This window comes from Myxocyprinus asiaticus, chromosome 39, assembly GCF_019703515.2.
Source record: "Myxocyprinus asiaticus isolate MX2 ecotype Aquarium Trade chromosome 39, UBuf_Myxa_2, whole genome shotgun sequence".
In the NCBI taxonomy this organism is placed as follows: domain Eukaryota; kingdom Metazoa; phylum Chordata; class Actinopteri; order Cypriniformes; family Catostomidae; genus Myxocyprinus; species Myxocyprinus asiaticus.
Genome location: NC_059382.1, coordinates 38,129,902 through 38,151,059, shown reverse-complemented (window position 1 = coordinate 38,151,059; position 21,158 = coordinate 38,129,902). Strand labels below are relative to the sequence as shown.

General features: G+C 40.2%; 1 protein-coding gene across 4 annotated transcripts in view; it reads right to left on the bottom strand.

Moving 5' to 3' along the window:
- LOC127429488 (NADPH--cytochrome P450 reductase-like) overlaps positions 1 to 21,158 on the bottom strand; it is a 45,033-nt gene that overhangs the window by 8,356 nt on the left and 15,519 nt on the right. For all 4 annotated transcript variants that reach the window (XM_051678518.1, XM_051678517.1, XM_051678520.1 and 1 more), the window contains 10 exons: positions 20,643 to 20,691; positions 19,437 to 19,565; positions 17,824 to 17,973; positions 12,563 to 12,687; positions 10,435 to 10,524; positions 10,086 to 10,184; positions 7,130 to 7,246; positions 6,212 to 6,330; positions 5,924 to 6,105; positions 36 to 185 (listed from right to left, as the gene is read on the bottom strand). In XM_051678518.1, coding sequence (XP_051534478.1) covers positions 36 to 185; positions 5,924 to 6,105; positions 6,212 to 6,330; positions 7,130 to 7,246; positions 10,086 to 10,184; positions 10,435 to 10,524; positions 12,563 to 12,687; positions 17,824 to 17,973; positions 19,437 to 19,565; positions 20,643 to 20,691 — 1,210 coding nt within the window. The remainder of the gene's footprint in view (positions 1 to 35; positions 186 to 5,923; positions 6,106 to 6,211; positions 6,331 to 7,129; positions 7,247 to 10,085; positions 10,185 to 10,434; positions 10,525 to 12,562; positions 12,688 to 17,823; positions 17,974 to 19,436; positions 19,566 to 20,642; positions 20,692 to 21,158) is intronic.

Sequence of the window (21,158 nt, the reverse complement as noted above, 5' to 3'; positions counted from 1 at the left end):
ACTAGAGTAGGAGACTCTAGTTAAAAATAACTGACCTTGGAAGAGGATGAGATAGAATAGTAGCGCGCCTGCAGTCGTGGCAGAAGCTCACACAGATGATCAACAGGTGGGCGCAAAGAAGGCAAATCCTCAAGAATAGCCAAAATATTCCTACATGAGTCCAGGACCCAGCTCTGATACAGCGCCTGAAAGATTATGAAGACAATGTCATAAAAAATACTGTTGAATCTGAAAATGACTTAAAAAAAAAATTGTAGCCCATACCGGAGTGCATATTTGCCACAAACAAGACTTTTAATTGAAACAATACATTTCTTTGGACCTATTCACACTGAGACAATCTGTCTGATAACAGACAAGGACCCAAACTCATGAGGGGTGAAAAAAGTGAGAATGTTTCCACATATTTTTTTTTTTTTTTCAGAGAATAAGCTTAAAGCAATTTAATTTAATGTAGAAAATTCACTGCAAAATTTTGCAGAATTCGCTGGTACAGAATGCCCGCTCCAGATTGCCCTGCAAATAAACATCCCACACACGGATGGGTATGAGTTGTAAAATTTTCATTGTGGTTATTTTTATCCATCTTTAGTCGCTTTTTGCATTGAAAAGTACCTTTTCCAGGCTCAGGTAGGACTTTTAATCGGCCACTTCAATGTTTTACAACTTCACAAACTCATCAGATTCACAGGCACATAGACTTAAACTCATTAGCTTCACAGGCACTAGTAACTTAAACACATCAGCTTCACAAACAAAACAGATTAAACGTAGCAGCTTCAGGAGCACCGTGGCCTTCCTTGTGCCAGACTCTCTCACTCTCTGCTGGTGGTGTGGCTGCTTATATGCCGCTCTCCCCATGCTCACTGGAATTAGAGACAGGTGTTACACATAATCTAGCTCAGGTGCAAGCACCCTTACCGCTTTCTCTCTCTCCGGACGGATGCTCGACCACACCCCCGCTGCCACATATCCCCACCGCCCGACTCAGGCCGGGGAGACATCTGGCATGTCTACCATTCCCCCCATTTCTGGAAAGGAAGTCAGCGACAGCCACCTGCGCTCCCGGTCTGTGGACCACCTTGAACTTAAATGGCTGAAGAGCCAGATACCAACGGGTGATCCACACGTTGGTATCCTTCATGTGGTGGAGCCACTGGAGTGGGGCATGATCCAAGCAGAGGGTGAAGGCCCGCCCCAACAGGTAGTACCGGAGAGTGAGGACCGCCCCCTTGATGGCGAGACACTCCTTCTCTACAGTGCTTGCGGCTAATGTACAGCACCGGGCGCTCCTCCCCCTCCACCACCTGCGAGAGTACGGCCCCCAGCCCTCTGTCTGAAGCATCCGTTTGCAAGACAAAGGGAGAGAGAAATCGGGTGAATGTAAAAACGGCCCCCCGCAAAGTGCGGCTTTAACCTGCATGAACGCCTGTTGACACTGCTCCGTCCACTGGACCGGGTCTGGAGCTCCCTTTTTAGTGAGATCAGTCAGCGGGCTGGTGACATCCGAATAATTGTACGAATCTCCTATAATAGCCAGCCAGCCCCAGGAACTGTCTCACCCCCTTTTTGGTCTTGGGCCTCGGGCAGGTCGCAATCGCCGCAGTCTTGTCAATTTGGGGACGCCTCCCCCCGCCCAATCGCGCACTTCTTGGGGTTTGCTGTGAGTCCCGCTCGTCTCAGCGATCTCAGAACCGCCCTCAGATGCTGCATGTGCCGCTGCCAATCATTGCTGTAAATGATGATGTCATCTAAGTAGGCAGTGGCGTAAGCTGAATGCGGTCTGAGGATTCGGTCCATAAGACGCTGAAATGTAGCCAGGGCTCCAAACAAACCGAATGGAAGTGTCACAAATTGGTGTAGTCCAGACGGCGTGGAGAAGGCTGTTTTTTCACGAGAAATTTGTGTCAAGGGGATCTGCCAATAACCCTTTGTCAAATCCAGTGTCGAATAAAATCGAGCAACACGAGGCATTGGGTATGCGTCAAATTTGGACACCACGTTGACTTTTCTATAATCCACACAGAACCGTACAGACCCATCGCTCTTAGGAACTAGAACAACCGGGCTGGACCAATCGCTGTGGGATTCCTCTATTACCCCCATATCGAGCATTGCATCAATTCTTCCTGGACAATTTTCTTTTTGTGCTCGGGCAATCGGTAGGGACGGCTACGTACCACCACCCCCGGCTCGGTCTCGATGTGGTGCTGTATGAGGTTTGTATGACCTGGTAGAGGGGAAAACACATCTGCAAACTCATTTTGCAACTTGGCAACCTCTGCGAGTTGATACAATGAGAGTGGTCTCTGCAAGTGACCGGGCTGAAATGATTATGTTTTGTATTCATCTCTGGCCCGAGCTCCGCCCTCTTCGGGACTACCGTAGCCAATGTCACAGGGACCGCCCTCCACAATTTCAGGAGGTTGAGGTGATATATTTGACGTGCGCCCCCTCTATCGGTTTGCTTTACCTCATAATCGAGATCCCCCACTTGTCATGTGACCTCAAAGGGTCCTTGCCACTTGGCGAGTAATTTGGAGCTCGATGTGGGAAGTAATATGGAGTACCTTATCTCCAGGTGCAAATTCCCACAGCCGAGTTCCGCTGTTGTACAGTCGGCTCTGTTGTTCTTGAGCTTGGAGCAAATTCTCCTGTGTTATTTGCCCCAAAGTATGGAGTTCTGCTCTAAGATCAAGAACGTATTGAATTTCATTCTTACTGTTTGAAGGTCCCTCCTCCCAAGCTTCGCGCATAACATCAAGCACGCCGCACAGGTGCCACCTATATAGCAGCTCGAATGGGGAAAATCCCGTGGAGGTTTGCGGGACCTCTCGTACTGTGAATAACAGGGGATCGAGCCATTTGTCCCCATTTCTAGCATCCTCTTGCACAAACTTACGAATCATATTTTTAAGGGTTTTATTAAATCGCTCCACCAGGCCATCTGTTTGTGGATGGTAAACGCTAGTGCGGATTGATTTAATGCCCAATAATTCGTAAAACTCGCGTAGTGTTCGTAACATAAAGGTCGTGCCCTGATCGGTGAGCCCATCCATGTGATTATCTAATCAGCCAATCGTGTGGCAGCAGTACAGTGCATAAAATCATGCAGATACAGGTCAGGAGTTTCAGTTAATGTTCACATCAACCATCAGAATGGGTAAAAATTTGATCTCAGTGATTTGGACCGTGGCATGATTGTTGGTGCCAGATGGGCTGGTTTGAGTATTTCTGGAACTGCTGATCTCCTGGAATTTTCACACACAACAGTCTCTAGAATTTACTAATTTGTCCCGCCAGTTTCATAATGAACCGGAAATATTTTTACTGTATTTACTGTACTGTATAGTATTAAAATGTTGGACTTGTAAGTATAAATGTAAGCTAATAGACCTGCTGCTCTCTAGTGTGTCATTATAATAAAACAACTAGAACAAAAAAAAGAGAAAACACTCACTGCTCTTGACTGAATAAATTGAGTAGCTTTAAAAAGTATTAATGTATTATAATCATACAGTAAAGACCAGTAGTAGTTTTATGTTGCATTTCATTCTGAATGTTTACATGAATACTTGAAACTGCTGTTAAAAACTTTTAAAGCTGTTAAAAAAAAAAAGCACAGAATTTTCTTAATTTGTAGTTTGTTCTATTATTTTTAATCTATTTCTATTCATTAATGTTTTTATTGTTATTTTATTACTGGCTGTTTACTAGTCTTGAATTAAGAACTTGAAACCATTCTTCCATAATTAACATATTAGTGTTATTATTTGTTGTGGTTTTGAAGCTGGTATTAAGAATCGTCAAATTTCACTACCGACTACTGAAATTTTGATATTGTGATAATGTATAGCCTTTATTGCACATGGTAGATCTTGCTGCAATAACATGAAGAAAAAGTAGATCTCATTCCACAGAACTATGAGCATCCCTGGTGTTAATGGTGGTGATGGAGGCTTTCCTTTATTTGACTACCATACATAACATAAAATAATTCTCATATGACAATAGCCTCCTCCCCTACCCAGTGCAGTTTACATTTCTGTCGCAGAGAATTGAGTTGATTGCATAGGTACACTATTAGGTTGGGCATCAGTCATAATTTTACAAAAATATACAACATAAACTTTGACGTTACTCGAGCATGTAACATAAATATCATTGTTTCTCACTGGACAATTAACTTTTTTACTCAGACAACTGAATGACCAATTTACTTGTCCGGAGGACAAGCACATGACAATGCTTAATGTCAAGCCCTGGCTCAAATATATACTCTAGTCAATTTTGTGTTTTGACCATTTGTGAACTGTGTTAAACTCCGTCTCGTTTATGCTTTGTCGTTGTGACTTTTTGCCATGTCATCACATGTCATTCATATCTATACAACCAATGTGTTTATGATTAAATTACTACCAGAGCACAAAACAGTTTACAAGAGCACAAAGATCTTCATGGATCTAGCCTCTTAATTTTGTGCTCAAAGTGCACCAGATTGATGCATTTAACTTTAAAATGTACAAAATTCTTATGGGGGAGCATGCCCCCGGACACCCCTAGAGGGCCTGAGGTCCACCCACCACAGTCTCCCTAAATCCTGTGGGAAACACTGATTCCTAATATCCGATTGTTATATACTGCATCTAAAAACAGTTCCTTCTTTAAATAAATTCATAGTAGTTATAACGTTTTTGTTAGTAGCTTGTAGTGTTGCTAACTACATTTTTAACCCTCAAGTTCTGTTCATAATGGGCTAACGCTTGTTCTGTTCGCGGTCGAAATTGACCGGAACGGTCTTCGTGTGACACCTTTTTTCCAATACATATAATAACACATTTTATGTGTCATACCTCTTAACTAACTTCTTGCATAATTATTATCAATTTATTTATTTTTTTGCACTTTGGTGGATTTAGACCTCAAAAAGCTCAAATTAGACCATTACATTTTCATATAAAATAAGCAAATTTTTTGTTTCCTTCACTACAGTAAAAAGCAAACTTGAATACAAATGAAAAGGATGCTATGTGTCATGCATTGGGGCATCTTCTGCCATGTGCTGTAAAAAAACAGAACAGTTTTTATAACAAGAAGAGTTTTTTTTCTGGAAGGGTAAACTTTCCCCACTGTGGGTTCAGACGTAGCTCTGTAAGTGTGTGTGGTGTGTGTGCTCTGTATGGTGGATGTGTTAGTTTCACATATTCATTTCTGTCTGTCTTTGTGTGTGTGGTGTATGTGCTTGAGCGTGTTTGTGGGGGGTATTGGTATAGGTGTGTTCTGCACTTTTGCAGTGTTATAGTCTCATCAATTCATTTGTGTGTGTTCTGCATTTTGACTCTTTGTTATGGTCTCAGCCATTCATTTCCCCATGCATTTCAATGGTCGGTCAAATTTGACCCTGAACATTACAAGTGTTACTTTTCTGGAAAACAACTTAAACTTAATGGAATCTTGTTTGTGTGTGTGTTTAGATGGTCAAAAGAGAACATTTTAAAGTTTTTTAGCTCTCTGGTGAATGATGCAATTTTATTTTTAATGACCGAACAGAACTTGAGGGTTAAAAGAGTAGCTTGACTGTAGTTTCATTACTTTACGTTGAGTAGCTTGTGGCTTGAGAAGATACAATTTCAAAGTGGTACTATCATTACTACAAGTGCTGCCCTACAAAGGTAAAATGCAGTAACTACACAATTTATCAAAATTCAATGACAATAACTATCAATCAATATATCACTGAATTAGAAAAAAAGATTTGTGGATGAGATTTAGAAATCTTGTCTGGTGAGTTGAAGGCTGTTTTGCTTTTAAGCAATTCAATTTTGTATTGTCAGCTGGGTTATGTAGTTGTTGCGTGAATGGCCTGAGTGTTTTTTCCTTACGCTCTTGGTGTGAATAGACCTTTGGTGACAGTGATGCTTACTTTGCCCTCAGGTGAGGAGGAGGCCATCTTACGCATGTTCTCCTGTTCTTTGGGGTCGGAGGCGTATTGAGCCAGTTCATACAGCACGTTTGTGCGTGGAGAGTTTGTGATGTCCAGATAGTGTGTCAGGGCAATGCGGTACGTGGTGGGGCAGGGGAACGGATGCTTCTTATTGGATTCCTCTGAAAGAAAATACACCCCCATATTTCAGTTACACAGCTATAGTACTGTTGACTACTAGATAGTCTAAAATGAGTGATTCCAGTTAATCCAGGGTTAATGACGTACCATCAAGGTTATTGAGGGAGATAACAGTATCAAGGTCCACTCCAAGGATCTCACCAATCCTGTTCACTATAGCCGTGTCATTGATGGGATACACAGCAACATGGTCTCCTGATTCATACCTGCATGAACAAAATTACCATCTAATGGCTGTTAAAAAGTAAATAAAAATTTGTTGTATTTAGAACATAAAAAGTCTCCATTAAAACACAGAACAACACAAGATCCAGTCAGTTATTCTAATATAAACTGGTTATTAGGTGAATGGACATCCTGTACTATCTTATCAAAAATCAATGCAATAAATTATACCATAAGTTTGCCTTTAGTCCATTTAAACATGGACAAACATTTGCTTACAGTGCACATAATTTATTAATCTCCCTCAATAAACAGTCATCAATGAAGTCAGCATATGGCAGACACAAAAGTGGTGGGAAAACCCAGAGATTTCTTGAATGAGAGCCAAAATGAATGATCAGTGTTTCACCTCGAGTCCAGATGAATGTGCATTGATTTTTTTTCTCTTCAATATGGAGCTGATTAAAAGTTATTTCTTATTGTTAAAAATCAATTCGACTATGCAAAAAATTACTGGGATTTTTACTTCCGGAACCCAACTGTGGCACTCTATTGTCATTTAACAAATATGAGCAGTAACAGTACAGTGAGCGATCAGTATAAATGTCTAGTAATCTGGTATTTGTGTTTCCTTTTTTCTAGGGACATGATCTTGACAATGCATGTATACATTGTTTACCCTATAATGTACCCATTTATAAATTTTTCACAATACAAATGCCATTTACAGGATGTGGATTACTACATTTCTAAAAAGAAGTTAAGCTGTCATCCTGGTGTTTTAAGGGCGCAAACCTCATGCTGTCTGAAAACCAACATGCAAGATCACATGTGTGTTACCTGATCTTAGATCCTGTGATGTCCAGCTCCAGGTGCATCAGGTGTCTGTCTCCACCCTTATTAAGTTTACGGTTCACAGTCACAGGTGCCAGGAAAGGGTTCTTAGCATCGAAAGGCCTGTAAGAACACACAATGAATGACTGAAGTCTCTACTGATGCTGCATTCTTATTAACACTACAATGACATCGCAGTTTATCTTTTCACTAATTCTTTTAGTATTATTGTTGTGTCTTATATAAAAGAGTAAAAAGAAACATATTACACTACCAGTCAAATGTTTGGACACACCTACTTATTCTTTATTACTGCTTTATTCTATGTTTAACAGTAATAGTAAATTCAACAAAATACATCCCAGATAGGACACGTACATCTCCGAGATGTCTGTTTAAGAGCGTTTCATCTGGGAAGCATCACAATCTAATTAACATCTGCTGAACATCTTAAAAAGATCAGATTTACAAACATTCTGAATCATAAGCATCTCAAAGACATCTGCTGAATGTCTTATTGACATCCGAGAGGAAACGCCTTATAGAGGTATTGCAGATGAGCAAACAACGAAAAAACTACATCTTCCAGACCTATTTATACACAAATCAAACAGACGTCTGGGTGATGTACGTGTGCTATCAGGGAAATGAAATTACATTTTGCAGTGAATTTTTTTTTTTTTTTTTTTTTTTTTTTACAAATGTAAACTTCCATTTAGCCAAATTAATTACATTAATTCGAAGACAATTTATATTGGTCGAAAAAACAAATTTCAATCATTTAGATCAAAATGTTTTCCAGATCTTGAGAAACAAATTCTGTGCAGTGTCCAAAATTATGACTGGTAGTTACATACATATCACTGACGGACTTTGCAGAAATTAGTACATTATTATGTTGGCTTGACAAATCCAATATACTGTCATACTAAAAACTTGGATTATCCAAAAAGACCAAAATTTCAAACATTTACTTGTCCTTGAGGTTTTAAGTTACATCCACCAAACTTTGCACAGACATTCAGGGCTGCATTTTCCAAAAGCATTGTTAGCTAAGTAGATCGTAGAAACCATTGGCGCCAGTGGTCTCTACGTTCAACTTAAGCTTGCAATGCTTTTGGGAAATGCAGCCCAGACTGTTCTGATTTGGTGCACTAGGTCTATTCTAACTGCTGGGACTTACGGTTTTCACACAGCAGACAATCAAAAATTGGGAAAATTCCATAGACTTGCACTGACAGAATGTTGAAACAGGCCAACGGAGTGCTGGTTAATTCAAACTCCAACTTGTAAATAAAAAAATCAAAATGTAAACAAATCCACAAAAGGCCTTTAATCTACTTTAGATTGCTCTCTCTCTCTCTCCTTCCATCCATCCATCCCATCCATCTGACTTTCTATGTGACAGTCTGTCTGACTGACTGACTGACTGACTATCTGGTTATCTAGCTGGCTGTTTGTAAAACTCTGCGGACATGTCGGCTGTGGGGAGGCGCTATATGGCAAGCCGTTTTATAACTTAAAACACTGAATTCCCTGGATGCATAAGTAAATTCTAAACTTTTCAGAGAACCATCACTTTTGCATTGAGTTACATAAAATAACAAAAATAAGGCCTGAAAACATTTGTGTCACAAATTGACCCAACCTAGATGCTACGTTGTAGAAATTTTTTAATTAATATAGAAGTCCTTCACATAGCACTTAGACAGGTCATATGCAAATGAAAGCTTTCATTCTCAGGAAGATGACCGTACAGTTATGTACAGTATTTTGTTGCCATAATACAACAGTTTTAATTATTTTCAAAAATATCACAAGGAAATTTTATTTCGGTAAAGCATAAAATGCAAACGTCACTTTTCTGTAGCCTCACACTTTATATCAAATCTTACCTTTGGTTTTTGGCTTTAAAATGAGTTAAAGGAATTACTTGTTTACATGTTTGTTAGCTTGCTTGGTTGAATAATCCAATGTTGTGTCAAAACCATTTAGAACAAAATATGAAGTCTGGTAGAAAAAGTATGAGATCATATCATCAGCAAAATAGGTTCCTATCTATAGAAGATGAAATGTTACACATCAGTGTAAAGCTGGGATTCTTTGCTTTCCAATGACACATAGATTGGGCGTCTAGACAACTCAGAAGACAAGATATTCAACAAAACAGTGTGGAAGCTCAAAGCACTTAAAAACAAATACTTGTCTATGGGTGAGGGCTAAAATGCATTAGAGCACCACCTACATTTCAGATCAGTATAATGTGATGGAAGGTGATAGAGGAAAATGCTTTTTTTCCCTAGTACTTGCTGCCAACCAGTGGAATAAAAAAATACTTTTTGCTTGAAAATAGAGGACACAGAACTGAAATGGCATGCTTTTAAACTTTAGACATAAATGTTTTTATTTTTTTCAACAAAAAAAAATTCTTTATCATAAAATTGTAAACATATACAATGTTACTTATTATTGCAATCATTTCTTAAAATATAGGGGGCTATCTGTAAAATGAGACCATTTTTAATTAAATTCGTCCACTGTGTGTGTGAAAAGGGAGCTTTTAAATTTGAGTGTGAAAAATTTCAGGCGGCAACCCAAAAATCCTGCAGAGTATAAGAGGGTAATGTCTGTATAACCGTAAAACTTAACCTTTCAAACAAATTCTTGGCTTTCAAGCCAACATCACAGTTTGTCTTGACAAACTTCACCTGTCTTTATCAAACTATCCTTTACTACCTATATTCCAAACATTTTCATACTTTGATACTGTCTATTAAATACAGATAAAGGTGCGTTTAACTATACAGCATCATAAACAAACACCCTTTATTTACTGGGCCAAAGTCTGGTCACATCTGGTCAAAATCAGGCGGGTGGGAGTGTTACTCTGTTGTCAGGGTTATGGGGACAGTTATTTGAGTTAAGCATAAGTCTCAAGAAGTGAAGATTGTGTTTTACTCACGGCTTCTGGATCTCAAAGCTTTTGAGGCGTCCCAGCTCTCCAGTGTAGATCTTATTCATGTTCAGATCAGTGTGTACCTTCAACTCGTATTGACGGATGCTGAAAGACACAGAGAGAGTGTGTGAGAGAGACTGTGTGTGCTTCTAAAATAAACCTGCCTCCCAAAACCAAATCCTATTCTTCAGTTTGTCTTTGGAACGTTGAGTTCTAGTCTGAAAAAGCTGGTAAGTGCTATTAATAAGCTGAGAAGAGTATCTCAATAAGCTCAGGTCACTGTGACCCTCTAACAAAGACTGAAAGAGGAACAGAAGGTCCTGAAGAGATGGGAAATATCGTTGAAGATTCTGACCTGGATTCTTCACCAGTTGCTTCAACTCCAAAGTGTTCACAAACAGCCGGCCAGAACTGCTCTCTCCATGACACAAAGTCCTCCTCAAGACTGAGAGACACACAATAAAATCTATTATATTTAGTCTAATTAAGTCTTTTTCATTTACATCAAGAAGAAACATCACATTAGTGGTTCTCAATTGGTTTTGCTTCAGGACTGAGAGTTTTCATTGGACATCAAGTGGTGACCTGACACAGTACCAAAAATGTTAATTGTGCAAACGTGAACAGAAATGGCCTCAGCATCAAATGCATCAATATATTTAAATCAGACAGCGTTTTGGCTGCACCAACTCAGACTTTGTTCATAGCTTGTTATTTGTTGTTTGTGGCCTAAAACAAAGGTCTGTAAAACTGCAGATTCTAACATTTTAATGTCATGTTTAGGGTACAATATCTCAAGAATGATGGTTGCTGACCTCAAACAAAAACATACAAACTTGAGTTAACATACAACATACAAACCAAGATTCTCCTAGTGGGCCAAAATTGTCAAATGAGTACCTCAAAATTAGCAAAATATTGTATACCTGACAAAAATGGTAATATCTCACACTTTGATCATCATAGAGACTTTCAAAACACATTTATTAGCATCCTTGGTCTTTTAATGAGTGTAATTAAGGTCCCAAAACCATCCACACCCCTAGATTTTTATTTCCCCCCCCTAATTTTTTTAGGCCAATTATTAAGACTTGAAGGGTATGAGTTTGTCTATGCATCTACTAGAGGCCAACTGATATATCGGTTTTACTGATTAATTGGTGTGATAGTTGCTTCTTGGAACTATCGGTTTTCGACAAAAAGCAACAGTGATAGTTGATGATTTTTTTTTTTTTTTATTCCTCCATGTTCCTCTGTGACCAAAACCCTTCCTCTGGTGAAAATATGATTAATAATGCAAAAAGTTAGACACATGAAGCATAGGCATTATTGACTGTTTATTTATTTGACCTTTGTTTATTGTCGAGTTCCTGTTGATTTTGCACTGATTCTAGAGATACATACAAAAATCATCTTTATTTAAAAAATAAAAAATACTGGAAAAAGGAAAGGAAGTTTATAATCAGGGTAGTTATTATATTTTTAAATAATTTTGTCAGGTCACAGTTAAACTGTCAAACAAATTGTTTAAAAATGCAACAAATTCATAAATATGAATATCAAATGAAAGGCAGGGATCTGTAAGATATCAAACAATACATAATGAAAACTTTAAATTATATTTTCCATAAAAAAAAGAACTCTGTATCAAAGTTGTGTCCTCATTTTGCGTCAACTCCGTCAGATTATTTTATAATCCTGAATAAATCAGACAATGTCATGGTCAGCTATAACTCTGAGTACCCCTTTCCCACTTCCTGCTCATGGTAGATGCAACAGTAGGACATGTGTTCTAGTAAGTTTCATATTTTTTGTTATATTTCTGTTAGAATTGTGGGACAAATTTTGGCATTTTAGTTTAGGTTATAGAGGCAGCTTTAACTAAGGAAAAGAACAAAATGTCTCCAGTGTACAACACATGGTTAAGATGGAAAAATATAAAAGTTTGTCAACTCTGTCAGAATTTTCAGAATAGTGAGAAAACAGAAAAAAAAATGATAGAATGTAATTTATCATTTAACTCTTTTACTGAACACTATTATTAGATAACACTAACATTTTAACAAAAATTGTGTTACATAGTGCACTCTTGTTAGATGGATCAAATTAAAATAGCATGCTTTCAGTGTGTCTGACGGAGTTGAGACAAATAAAAGATGTAAGTTATTAAGTGAATAAATGTCAATTTTCAGAAAAAAGTGTTTTTATAAAAACCTGTTGCCTTACAGGTTTGTTAGCTGAGACCTTTGTCTACAAATATATCCATTTCAAATAAAAAATAAAAACTTAGATTTTAAACATGTTAAAATCTTCTCAATCTTATTTTATAAAATCTTATTTCAAGAATCAGCGTTTGACTGACAGTGTCCCTAGTGAGCGATCACTGATGATCTTAATAAATGATGATCTACTGTTGATGATTTGTTCACACAGCACTTGGGCTTTCCTAATTGGGGAGAAAAAAAAAAAATGGTGTAACTCACTTTGCATCATCGTCTCCCATTCCCAGGTCAAAGATCCTCTGCGCTCCCAGCTCGGCCAGCCTCTTGTCCACATATTTTCCCATGGCATTATAGTGCTCATATGTCTTATTGCCCAGAGCAAACACCTTTAAAATGAGTTTAGAAAATTACGGGATTAATTTTGTGCCAATTGTTTTGAACGTAATTTATCAAGAAACGGATAAAAATATAAACTGAGAATAAATAAAGGCAAACTGAAACTGAAAAGGGCTAAATTTACACTTAGTCTTCACATAAACCGCATACTTTAATGAAATTCTCTTGCGTTTGCTGATCGGGACTTATGAATGCGCTGCTCACGTTTTCAGTCACACTTCCAAAGTTCCCTTATGACTCAGTACACTTGACATTGTGTAGCAACGCATATGGGGAATACCTTCTTATACGACGTAGTTGAAACCTCTCTACAATAACGGCAATATTCTAATATTGGCTATGGTGTTTGAGCCCCGCCTGTTTTGGCGCGAAACTGTCCGTTATTAAAAACGGGTGCACAAACACCATTTCCTCAGAATTTCTTCCTTCAAGACAGCGATCATCTCTTGTCTGAAGCCCTCTACCTTTGCCATTGATATACACAAGTCAGCGGGCGGAATCTTCACGGGAAGACTTTCCGCTCCCCTGCAGTGCTCCGGCAAACATCACACCGCCTCACCGATTGACGCTTCGCTGGTGAACGGGCCACAGCATCCTGATTCCCCGCAGCGCTTTCGCAGGGTTTGTGTATCCTTATAAAGCAATTGTATATTGTATATTGTGAGATATAAATATAAATATAAATGTATATATTTATATATCTAAGAGAGTCACTTACGTGTTTGCATCTTTTTAAAGATGTCGTTCCGTAAGTGTACCTTGTGCGAGAGGCACATCCCCCGTAAGATCAGCATGAGAGCTGCCTTTACTGTCTGGGCCGTGCCCACGCAGAGACAGCTCTCATGGAGACAAGCTGTCCTCACTGTGAGGGCATGAGTCTCTAGACGCTTTGCTCGCGAATCACCTTCGTTCTGAGGGACGATTCAGCCTCACGCCCCCCCTCCCACCCGCCTCTTCTGTGATATCCGAGGATTCACACGAGGAGGCACGGCTGGGCCGCGAAGTCGAGCATGATGACTTTGAGGTAGTCCTCGTGGCGGCACACGCCCCACGAGCCCCTCAATCTCTCCGAAGCACATGTTTTCCGATACGCTATGTGCGAGACGAGCTCCGACCTTCTTAAAGAGCGGGCAGCCTCGTCTCGTGCAGTGGTTCTGACACTGGGGATGATAATGACAAAGTCATGTCTCTCACTGCATCAGGCAAGTGGTCAGTGGATGATGCTGCCGCCCCTCCCCCCAGCGAGGGAGAGGAACGTGCATGCGCCACTGACAGGGAGATGCTCTGCATCCTTACAAGGGCGGTCGAAGAGCTTCACATTGAGTGGTCTCCCCCAGAGGAACCCGAACAGTCTCGCCTCAATGAATGGTTCCAGCAGCCTGGACGCCGTCAAACAGCAGCCTCCTGCAAATCTGCCCCATTCTTCCCTGATCTAAGTCCTGGTACGTGCCCTTCTTGGCGTGCTCGCGCAGTGACGCCATCCTCTTTAATGTGGATCATGGGGAAGAAAACGGTTATGCCCAATTACCCCCTGTGGAGAAGGCGGTAGCAGCACACCTCTGCCCAGCGAGTAACAGGGTGTGGAAATCACGCCCAATACATCCTTCCAAACCATGTCAACAAACGTCCACACTGGCGGGAAAAGCTTACTCAGTGGCAGGACAAGCTGGATCAGCACACCATGCAATGCCGTTGCTCTGGGTATTTCAAGCCAAGCTCCTCAGGCAAAGCATAGCTTTGATCCTCGAGCATGGCTTCGATCCAGAGACATTCAAAGAGCTCCGCACCGCTACAAACTTAGCGCTGCATACCACGACAGTCACTGCGCAGGCCATCGGCAAGTCCATGGGCAACCTGGCAGTTCTGGATCGACATACATGGCTGACCCTCACAGAAATGAGTGATAAAGGCAAAGGCCACTCTATTGGATTCTCCAGTGTCTCCAGCTGGCCTCTTTGGCAGCTCTGTGAATAAGTTTGCTGAGCATTATGTCGTGACTCAGCAGCAGTCACAGGCTATGAAACATTATATGCCCAAACAGAGCATATCACAGCTAGTTCACCCTTGTTCTGTTTTGAGCCAGCACCCGACTAAAAGCCCCATACCTACTGCCTCACTGGCACCTGTATATCAGCATGTGAAGCAAAAGCGCTCCTGACAGGCACACCCCTTTGAAGCGGAAAGCAGAGCCCGCGGTTCCCTCCGGATCTGCTCCAAAAAAGGCTCGATTGGAGACACAAAACCATGTTCCCCATCTCCCCACTACTGGTTGTCGGGAAAGGAATATTGTTGTTCACATTATTGTTCAAAATGTTGTTTCTGTGTCTTGCACTCAAATAAATGCAATAAAAAATGCAATTAGTGCAAAAAAAAGAATACAGCACTTTGCAAATGCACGAGATGCTCACACATTCTCAAAAAAGAGCCCTTTTCCTCTTCAAAGCATACACATTATGCGCAACCGCTTCCCTATAGTGAGTGTCGCATCATATCATACAGTGAGCAAACCAAATTGCTCTCTGTCCCATTACAAGGACAAGTGGTGAGCTTTAACGGGTATTTCAGAATGGGTGCAAAAAATTATCGAACATGCTTATACGATCCAATTTGCATGCCAGCCACCCCGTTTCAAAAGCGTTCTGTCTGCCACAGTTTCACCTGAAGACGCACCAGTGTTACGAGATGAAATACACAATGTCATCATGAAAAATGCAATAGTGATTGTGATTTTCTTGTTCCAAAGAAAGACGGACGTTTTACCAGTGAGGTGTTGCGCTGGGGCAAGTTGTCAGGCAGAAAGTGCCGACCACGGATGCTTCCAACACAGGTTGGGGGGCGGTGTGCGATGGACACCCGACTTTCGGCACCTGGACAGGGGCGAAGAAAGCATGGCACATCAACCGCCTAGAGCTATCGGCTGTATTTCTAGCCTTAAAGGCTCATCAATCAGAAATAGCGAGCTGTCATGTCCTTGTTCACTCAGACAACATGACAGTTTTGGAATATATAAACCGCAAAGGTGGAATTCATTCACCGCCACTGTTGAGACCGTCGTGTTGCCGCCTCCTATGGAGCAGCATCATCTCCTAATTCAGGTCGCCTTAATTACGGCGCGGACCTACTGTCATGCCAAGGGGTGATACCGGGCAAATGGAGACTTCATCCTCAAACTGTATTGAGTATATGGGAAATATTTGGCATAGCAGAAATCGATCTATTTGCCTCAGTGGAGAATGCCCACTGTCCCCTTTGGTACTCGAAGTCCCAAGCCCCGCTGGGAGTGGATGCAATGGCACACAAATGGCCGGCAAAATGCAAATATGCGTTTCCCCCGGTATGCCAGATTCACTCTATCATATGCAAAGTCCGAGAGGACAAGGAAATGGTTCTATTAGTTGCGCCAAAATGGCCCAACCAGCCATGGCTTCCGGAAATGATGGAGAAGCTGTACAGCTCGCCATGGGAAATACTGCTGAGAAGGAATCTCCTCTCTCAAGCACAAGGCTCAGCTGGGGCTGTGGAACCTGTATGTGTGGAACCTACATGTGTGGCCCCTGAACGGGGCACACTAGATGTACCAGAACTGACGCATTCAGTCATGAACACCATTTTACAGGCCAGAGCACCGTCCACGAGACGCCTCTACACAGTAAAATGGAAGGTGTTCACTGATTGGTGTCTCTTACATGAGAAAGACCCAGTAAACTACCCCATATATGAAATTCTAATATTTCTTCAAGAGTGATTAGACGCAGGACTCACCCCATCAACGCTCAAAGTGTATGTGGCAACTATTTCTGGGTATCACGCACATGAAGCCGGCGCCTCTATAGGCAATCATGATTTAATCATAAAGTTCCTAGCTAGACGGGAGCAAGACGATTAAACCCACCTCTGTCGGCTACAGTCCCGACTTGGGACTTTAGTCCTAAAAGCTCTCGCAGGGCTCCCCTTCAAGCCATCGGACTCTGTTGATTTGCGCATGCTCTCTGATAAGACAGCACTACTGCTGGCTCTGGCCTAAGTAAAATGGGTAGGTGACCTGCATGCACTATCATTCAACAATTCATGTCTGGAGTTTGGCCCCGGTCTTTCAAGAGCCACTGTCAAACCCAGGAAAGGCTATGTGCCTAAGGTCCTAACCATGCCTTTCAAAGCACAGGTGGTTCACCTTCAGGCCTTCTTCCCTCCTCCATTTAATTCGGATGAGGAACAATCATTGCATTTGTTATGCCCTGTTCGGGCACTACATGCATACACTGAGCGTACTTGCCAGTTCAGACTGTCTGAACTCTCTTTATATGCTATGGAGGATGCACAAATGGAATGTCTGTCTCCAAGCAAAGGGTCTCTCACTGGATTGTCGATGCAATTGCCCAATAAAAGACTTGCCCAATTGGTGTAAAAGCACACTTAACAAGAGGCATGGCCTCCTCATGGGCATGGACGAATGGTGTATCCTTACAAGTCATGTTTTGCAGCAGGATGGTCCTCTCAAAACACATTTGCGATGTTTTACAACCTAGACGCAACGTCTCTTTCTTCACAAGTCCTCTCTGTTTAGAGCACTTGCTATTCATTCAGATCTTTGCTTGGTGTTGCCTACACTTTGTGAAGTGTGCATGGAGAGCTGTTTTCAGTGAGCCTGTCTGAGACTTCAGTCAGCAGCAGCATGACTTAGCTTTGACGAGAATCACTTCTGCTCTAAAGACACCGTATCATGGGTATTGACTGATCAAACCAATGTGGGTAGGAGAGCACCCAAGGTATCAGAAATACATTGCTTTTGGACTTTACTTACCCTAACGTTGTTCCAAACCCATCCGACTTTCTCCCGTGGAACACAAAAGATGACGTTAGGTACAATGTTTGCCTCAGTCATCATTCAATTTCACTGCATCTTTTTTCAATACAATTAAAGTAATAGTGGCTGAGGCTGCCACTGTCCATAACATTCAGCTTAACATCTCCTGTTGTGTTTCACAGAAGAATTAACAACATTTGGAACAACACGCAACATGAGGGTGAGTAAAATAAATGACAGAATTTTAATTGAATTTATTTCAGTTTTCATGACAGGATGGAAGGTGTTTTTCCTTCATATTCCACTGTGCCGAGGAACTTACTGTGTATTTAACCCCATTGAGGTCAGCATCACCCTCTTGTAACCAGTCATAGAAGTCCTGAGCATTATCAGTGGGGTCGCCCTCTCCATATGTGGCCATGCAGAAGATCGCTAAAGAGTTTTCAATCTCAGTCAAACGAGAGAGCTCGCCCTGAAAAACAAATGTAAACAAATGCTAATTCCCATATTTATGAGGTCTATCGAACTGCTTATCAGTGGAAAGGTCAGCATGTAAATCCATTCTGTTTTTAAGTGTTCTGTAACACTACAAAAACACATTCATTTTTTTTTTTTATGATTTCCATCAAGTGCGAGCACATTTTTAAACTGTTTAAAGTTTGTGAATATTTAATGGAGGCAAACACTGAGGCATCATATGATTGGTTGTCTGTTGCTAAACAACTTGCTGTAACATTGTAGCACCATATCATATTGTAAGAATCAAATTGTATTCTTTAGGCACCGCAATTCTGGGTGAAGACCGCAAAAGTGGTGCTCGCCCCCTTTCAAAATTACAAGTGTGAAATGTAGGGTAGGCATGTCGCGATCATGAAATAATCATCTGATCGCGGTTATTTGGTCCAACCGCGATTATTTGAGCTAACCACAATTATTGTGCACTTTCCAATTTCCAATCACATTTTAATGCCCAAATAAGAGAATTTCAACAAATAAGCGCCACGAACGCTGCATTGTGTGTCATTCAGTTGAACTCCGAGCGATACTGAGCCGCACCGCTGACGTCAACCAGATCAGCTTCTGTCCGGAAGATCACGTGAAATGCTTCTCAGGCGCTCGGAAACATGCGCCTTCAGCAGAAGCTTGCGCTAAGTTCCCGCAAAAATATAAATGAAGAAATATAAACTTTGATACTGATCGCAAAGCACTCCGGTTTCACTTTAATTTAATGATCGTGTAATGGCAAATGGGTTCATACACTCAGTGATAATGACACATAGTGACACAGAGGAGGAGATGCACGATGATGAAATGATGAAACGAAATCTCAAAGGTTTTGCTTCATGAGAAATAAGGGCTCGTGGGTTTAATCAAAGAGCAATAACGTGTAAAAATGAAGAAATGTAGACAGAAATATTTTACTATTGCATAATATAATTTTAGATTATATTACTATTATATAATATACATATAATAAATATATAAAATATAAAAAAATATATTTTATTTTTATTAAAAAATAAAATATTATAAAATATAAAACAAGTGAAAATGTAAAACTGACCAAAACTAAAGTTGACCAAACAAAGAGACATATTTTAAGTATTTAGAAGTATTTTGAAATTTAAAATATTTTCATGTCATTCATAGGTTTTTAAAGCCTTAAAAGGAAATCATATATCCCTATTTTAATATTTGATTTATATATTTGAAGTTAAATATGTCAAAAATAACTTCTTAAGGTGTGTGAAGGCAGCACACATGCACCTAAAAATATGAAAATTAATCATGAAAGCCCTAAAACAGAAAATTAATCGTCATAATCAAAATTATTTGTTTGACAATTAATCGTCAGCCAAATTTCATAATCGTGACAGCCCTAACCCAGGATTTAGTGCAGTGTAAAAAGCCCTAAAGAGGAGTTTAATGTATTACCATGTCATATTCCTCTGGGTCTGCTACCATCCCCTTCATGCCGTAGCGATGAGCGTCTTTAGAGAGTCGATTGGCAAACTCCTCACCTGTGCCCGTCTGTGAGCCATAAAACACAATGATGTTCTTGCCCTGGCAGGTTACAAGAAAAAAGTAATTACTTTCACAAGATACAGCACATGGGCACACTTCAAATGACTTTGCTAAATGAGTCAGCAAATTAGTTTGGAGTTTAACAACAATGCCAACAATGTGAACATTTCTGTTACATCATTTGTACTTCACATTTGCACTTGTGTTTACGCTCTTCCAACAAGATTGCAAGCTCTAGACAAAACGTGAATTATGAAAGACTAAACAAACAGACCGTCCCCTAAGGGGAAGACTTGGTGGAAAGCTAATATGTCAATGAATCTCTAGACTAAGCTTAGTAAAATGCCTTATGAAACAGATTACACAGTTCTGAAAAACAGCAAGTTTGTAGCTAGTAAAAAGCTAGCACAACATTTTGTCTTTAGTGAAGCAAAAATCGTCCTCAATGTTTATCTTCACTTTACAAATGAACAGGAAGAAATGCATTATCGATGATGGCCTAACTGCTTTCCATCTGGAGTCTATCAGGGAAAGAGATCTATCATAAACCTAATCACATTCAAACTAGAGGTTGACTGATAGTGGATATTGCGAATACTGATAACTGAGGTGATGGGAAAGGCCGATAAGTGATTTATTGACCAATAGTTGAAAAATCAATTTATAGAATGTCAAAAAATGTTCTATGACGGGCACAGACTAAGTAAAAAATGAATAAAATCCCAGATGCTGTTTATTGTTCATCCAGAATTAAGATTTGGTGCATAAAGCAGGACTTTTATGTATAAACAAGCCTGAAATACACCGAGGACTCTTATTTTGACATTACAAATTATGAAAAAACTATCGGCATAGATTTTTGCCAATAACGATAGTTCCAAAAAGCAACTATCGGTACCGATTAATCAGTAAAACCGATATATCGGTCTACCTCTAATTCAAACATGACAGTTTGCAGCTATGCACTTACGTTATGCAAATGTTTTCTGTACATACGTTTTGGTGACTGTATTTTAGTATATCAGTGGAGTACAAGATGATATTTTGTTTGAGTGCCAGATGTGACTGAAAATTAACATTTTAACCTCTACTGGGTAAAGAGTAAAAATATCTTACCGTTTTCTTCATTTTTTCAATAAAACTGGTTTCCCTAGTTGTCGGAGCCCTACAAAACACAGACAGGTCAGATATCAGAATGGATTACAAATGATTACATTATAAACCTTTGCTCATACTAATATGGACACAAATTTTTCTTTATGCACAAACAATGCCAAGTTCTGGCCTGCAAAACTGGATCATCTGTCCACTTTCAACGCAGAACTGGACCTTAAAGGCCACACATCATGAGGAATCACATTGTTCTTGATCTTTTGAGATAAAATATCCATCTATTAAAGACCTTCTATGCATTGAAACACCTTGTTCTGTACTTCTGCAACATACTGTCGTAAGACAAATTAATACATTAACACATGACAGTCCACATTTACACATCTACAATTTTATTAGGTGTTCAGCACTTAGTCCCAACCTGTCACAATGTGACACAGGCTTTGCAAAGGGGCTGTTATTGAAAGATGGGGCACCACACTATTTTGGTCCTGACGGCAAACCCGCAACCAACAATAA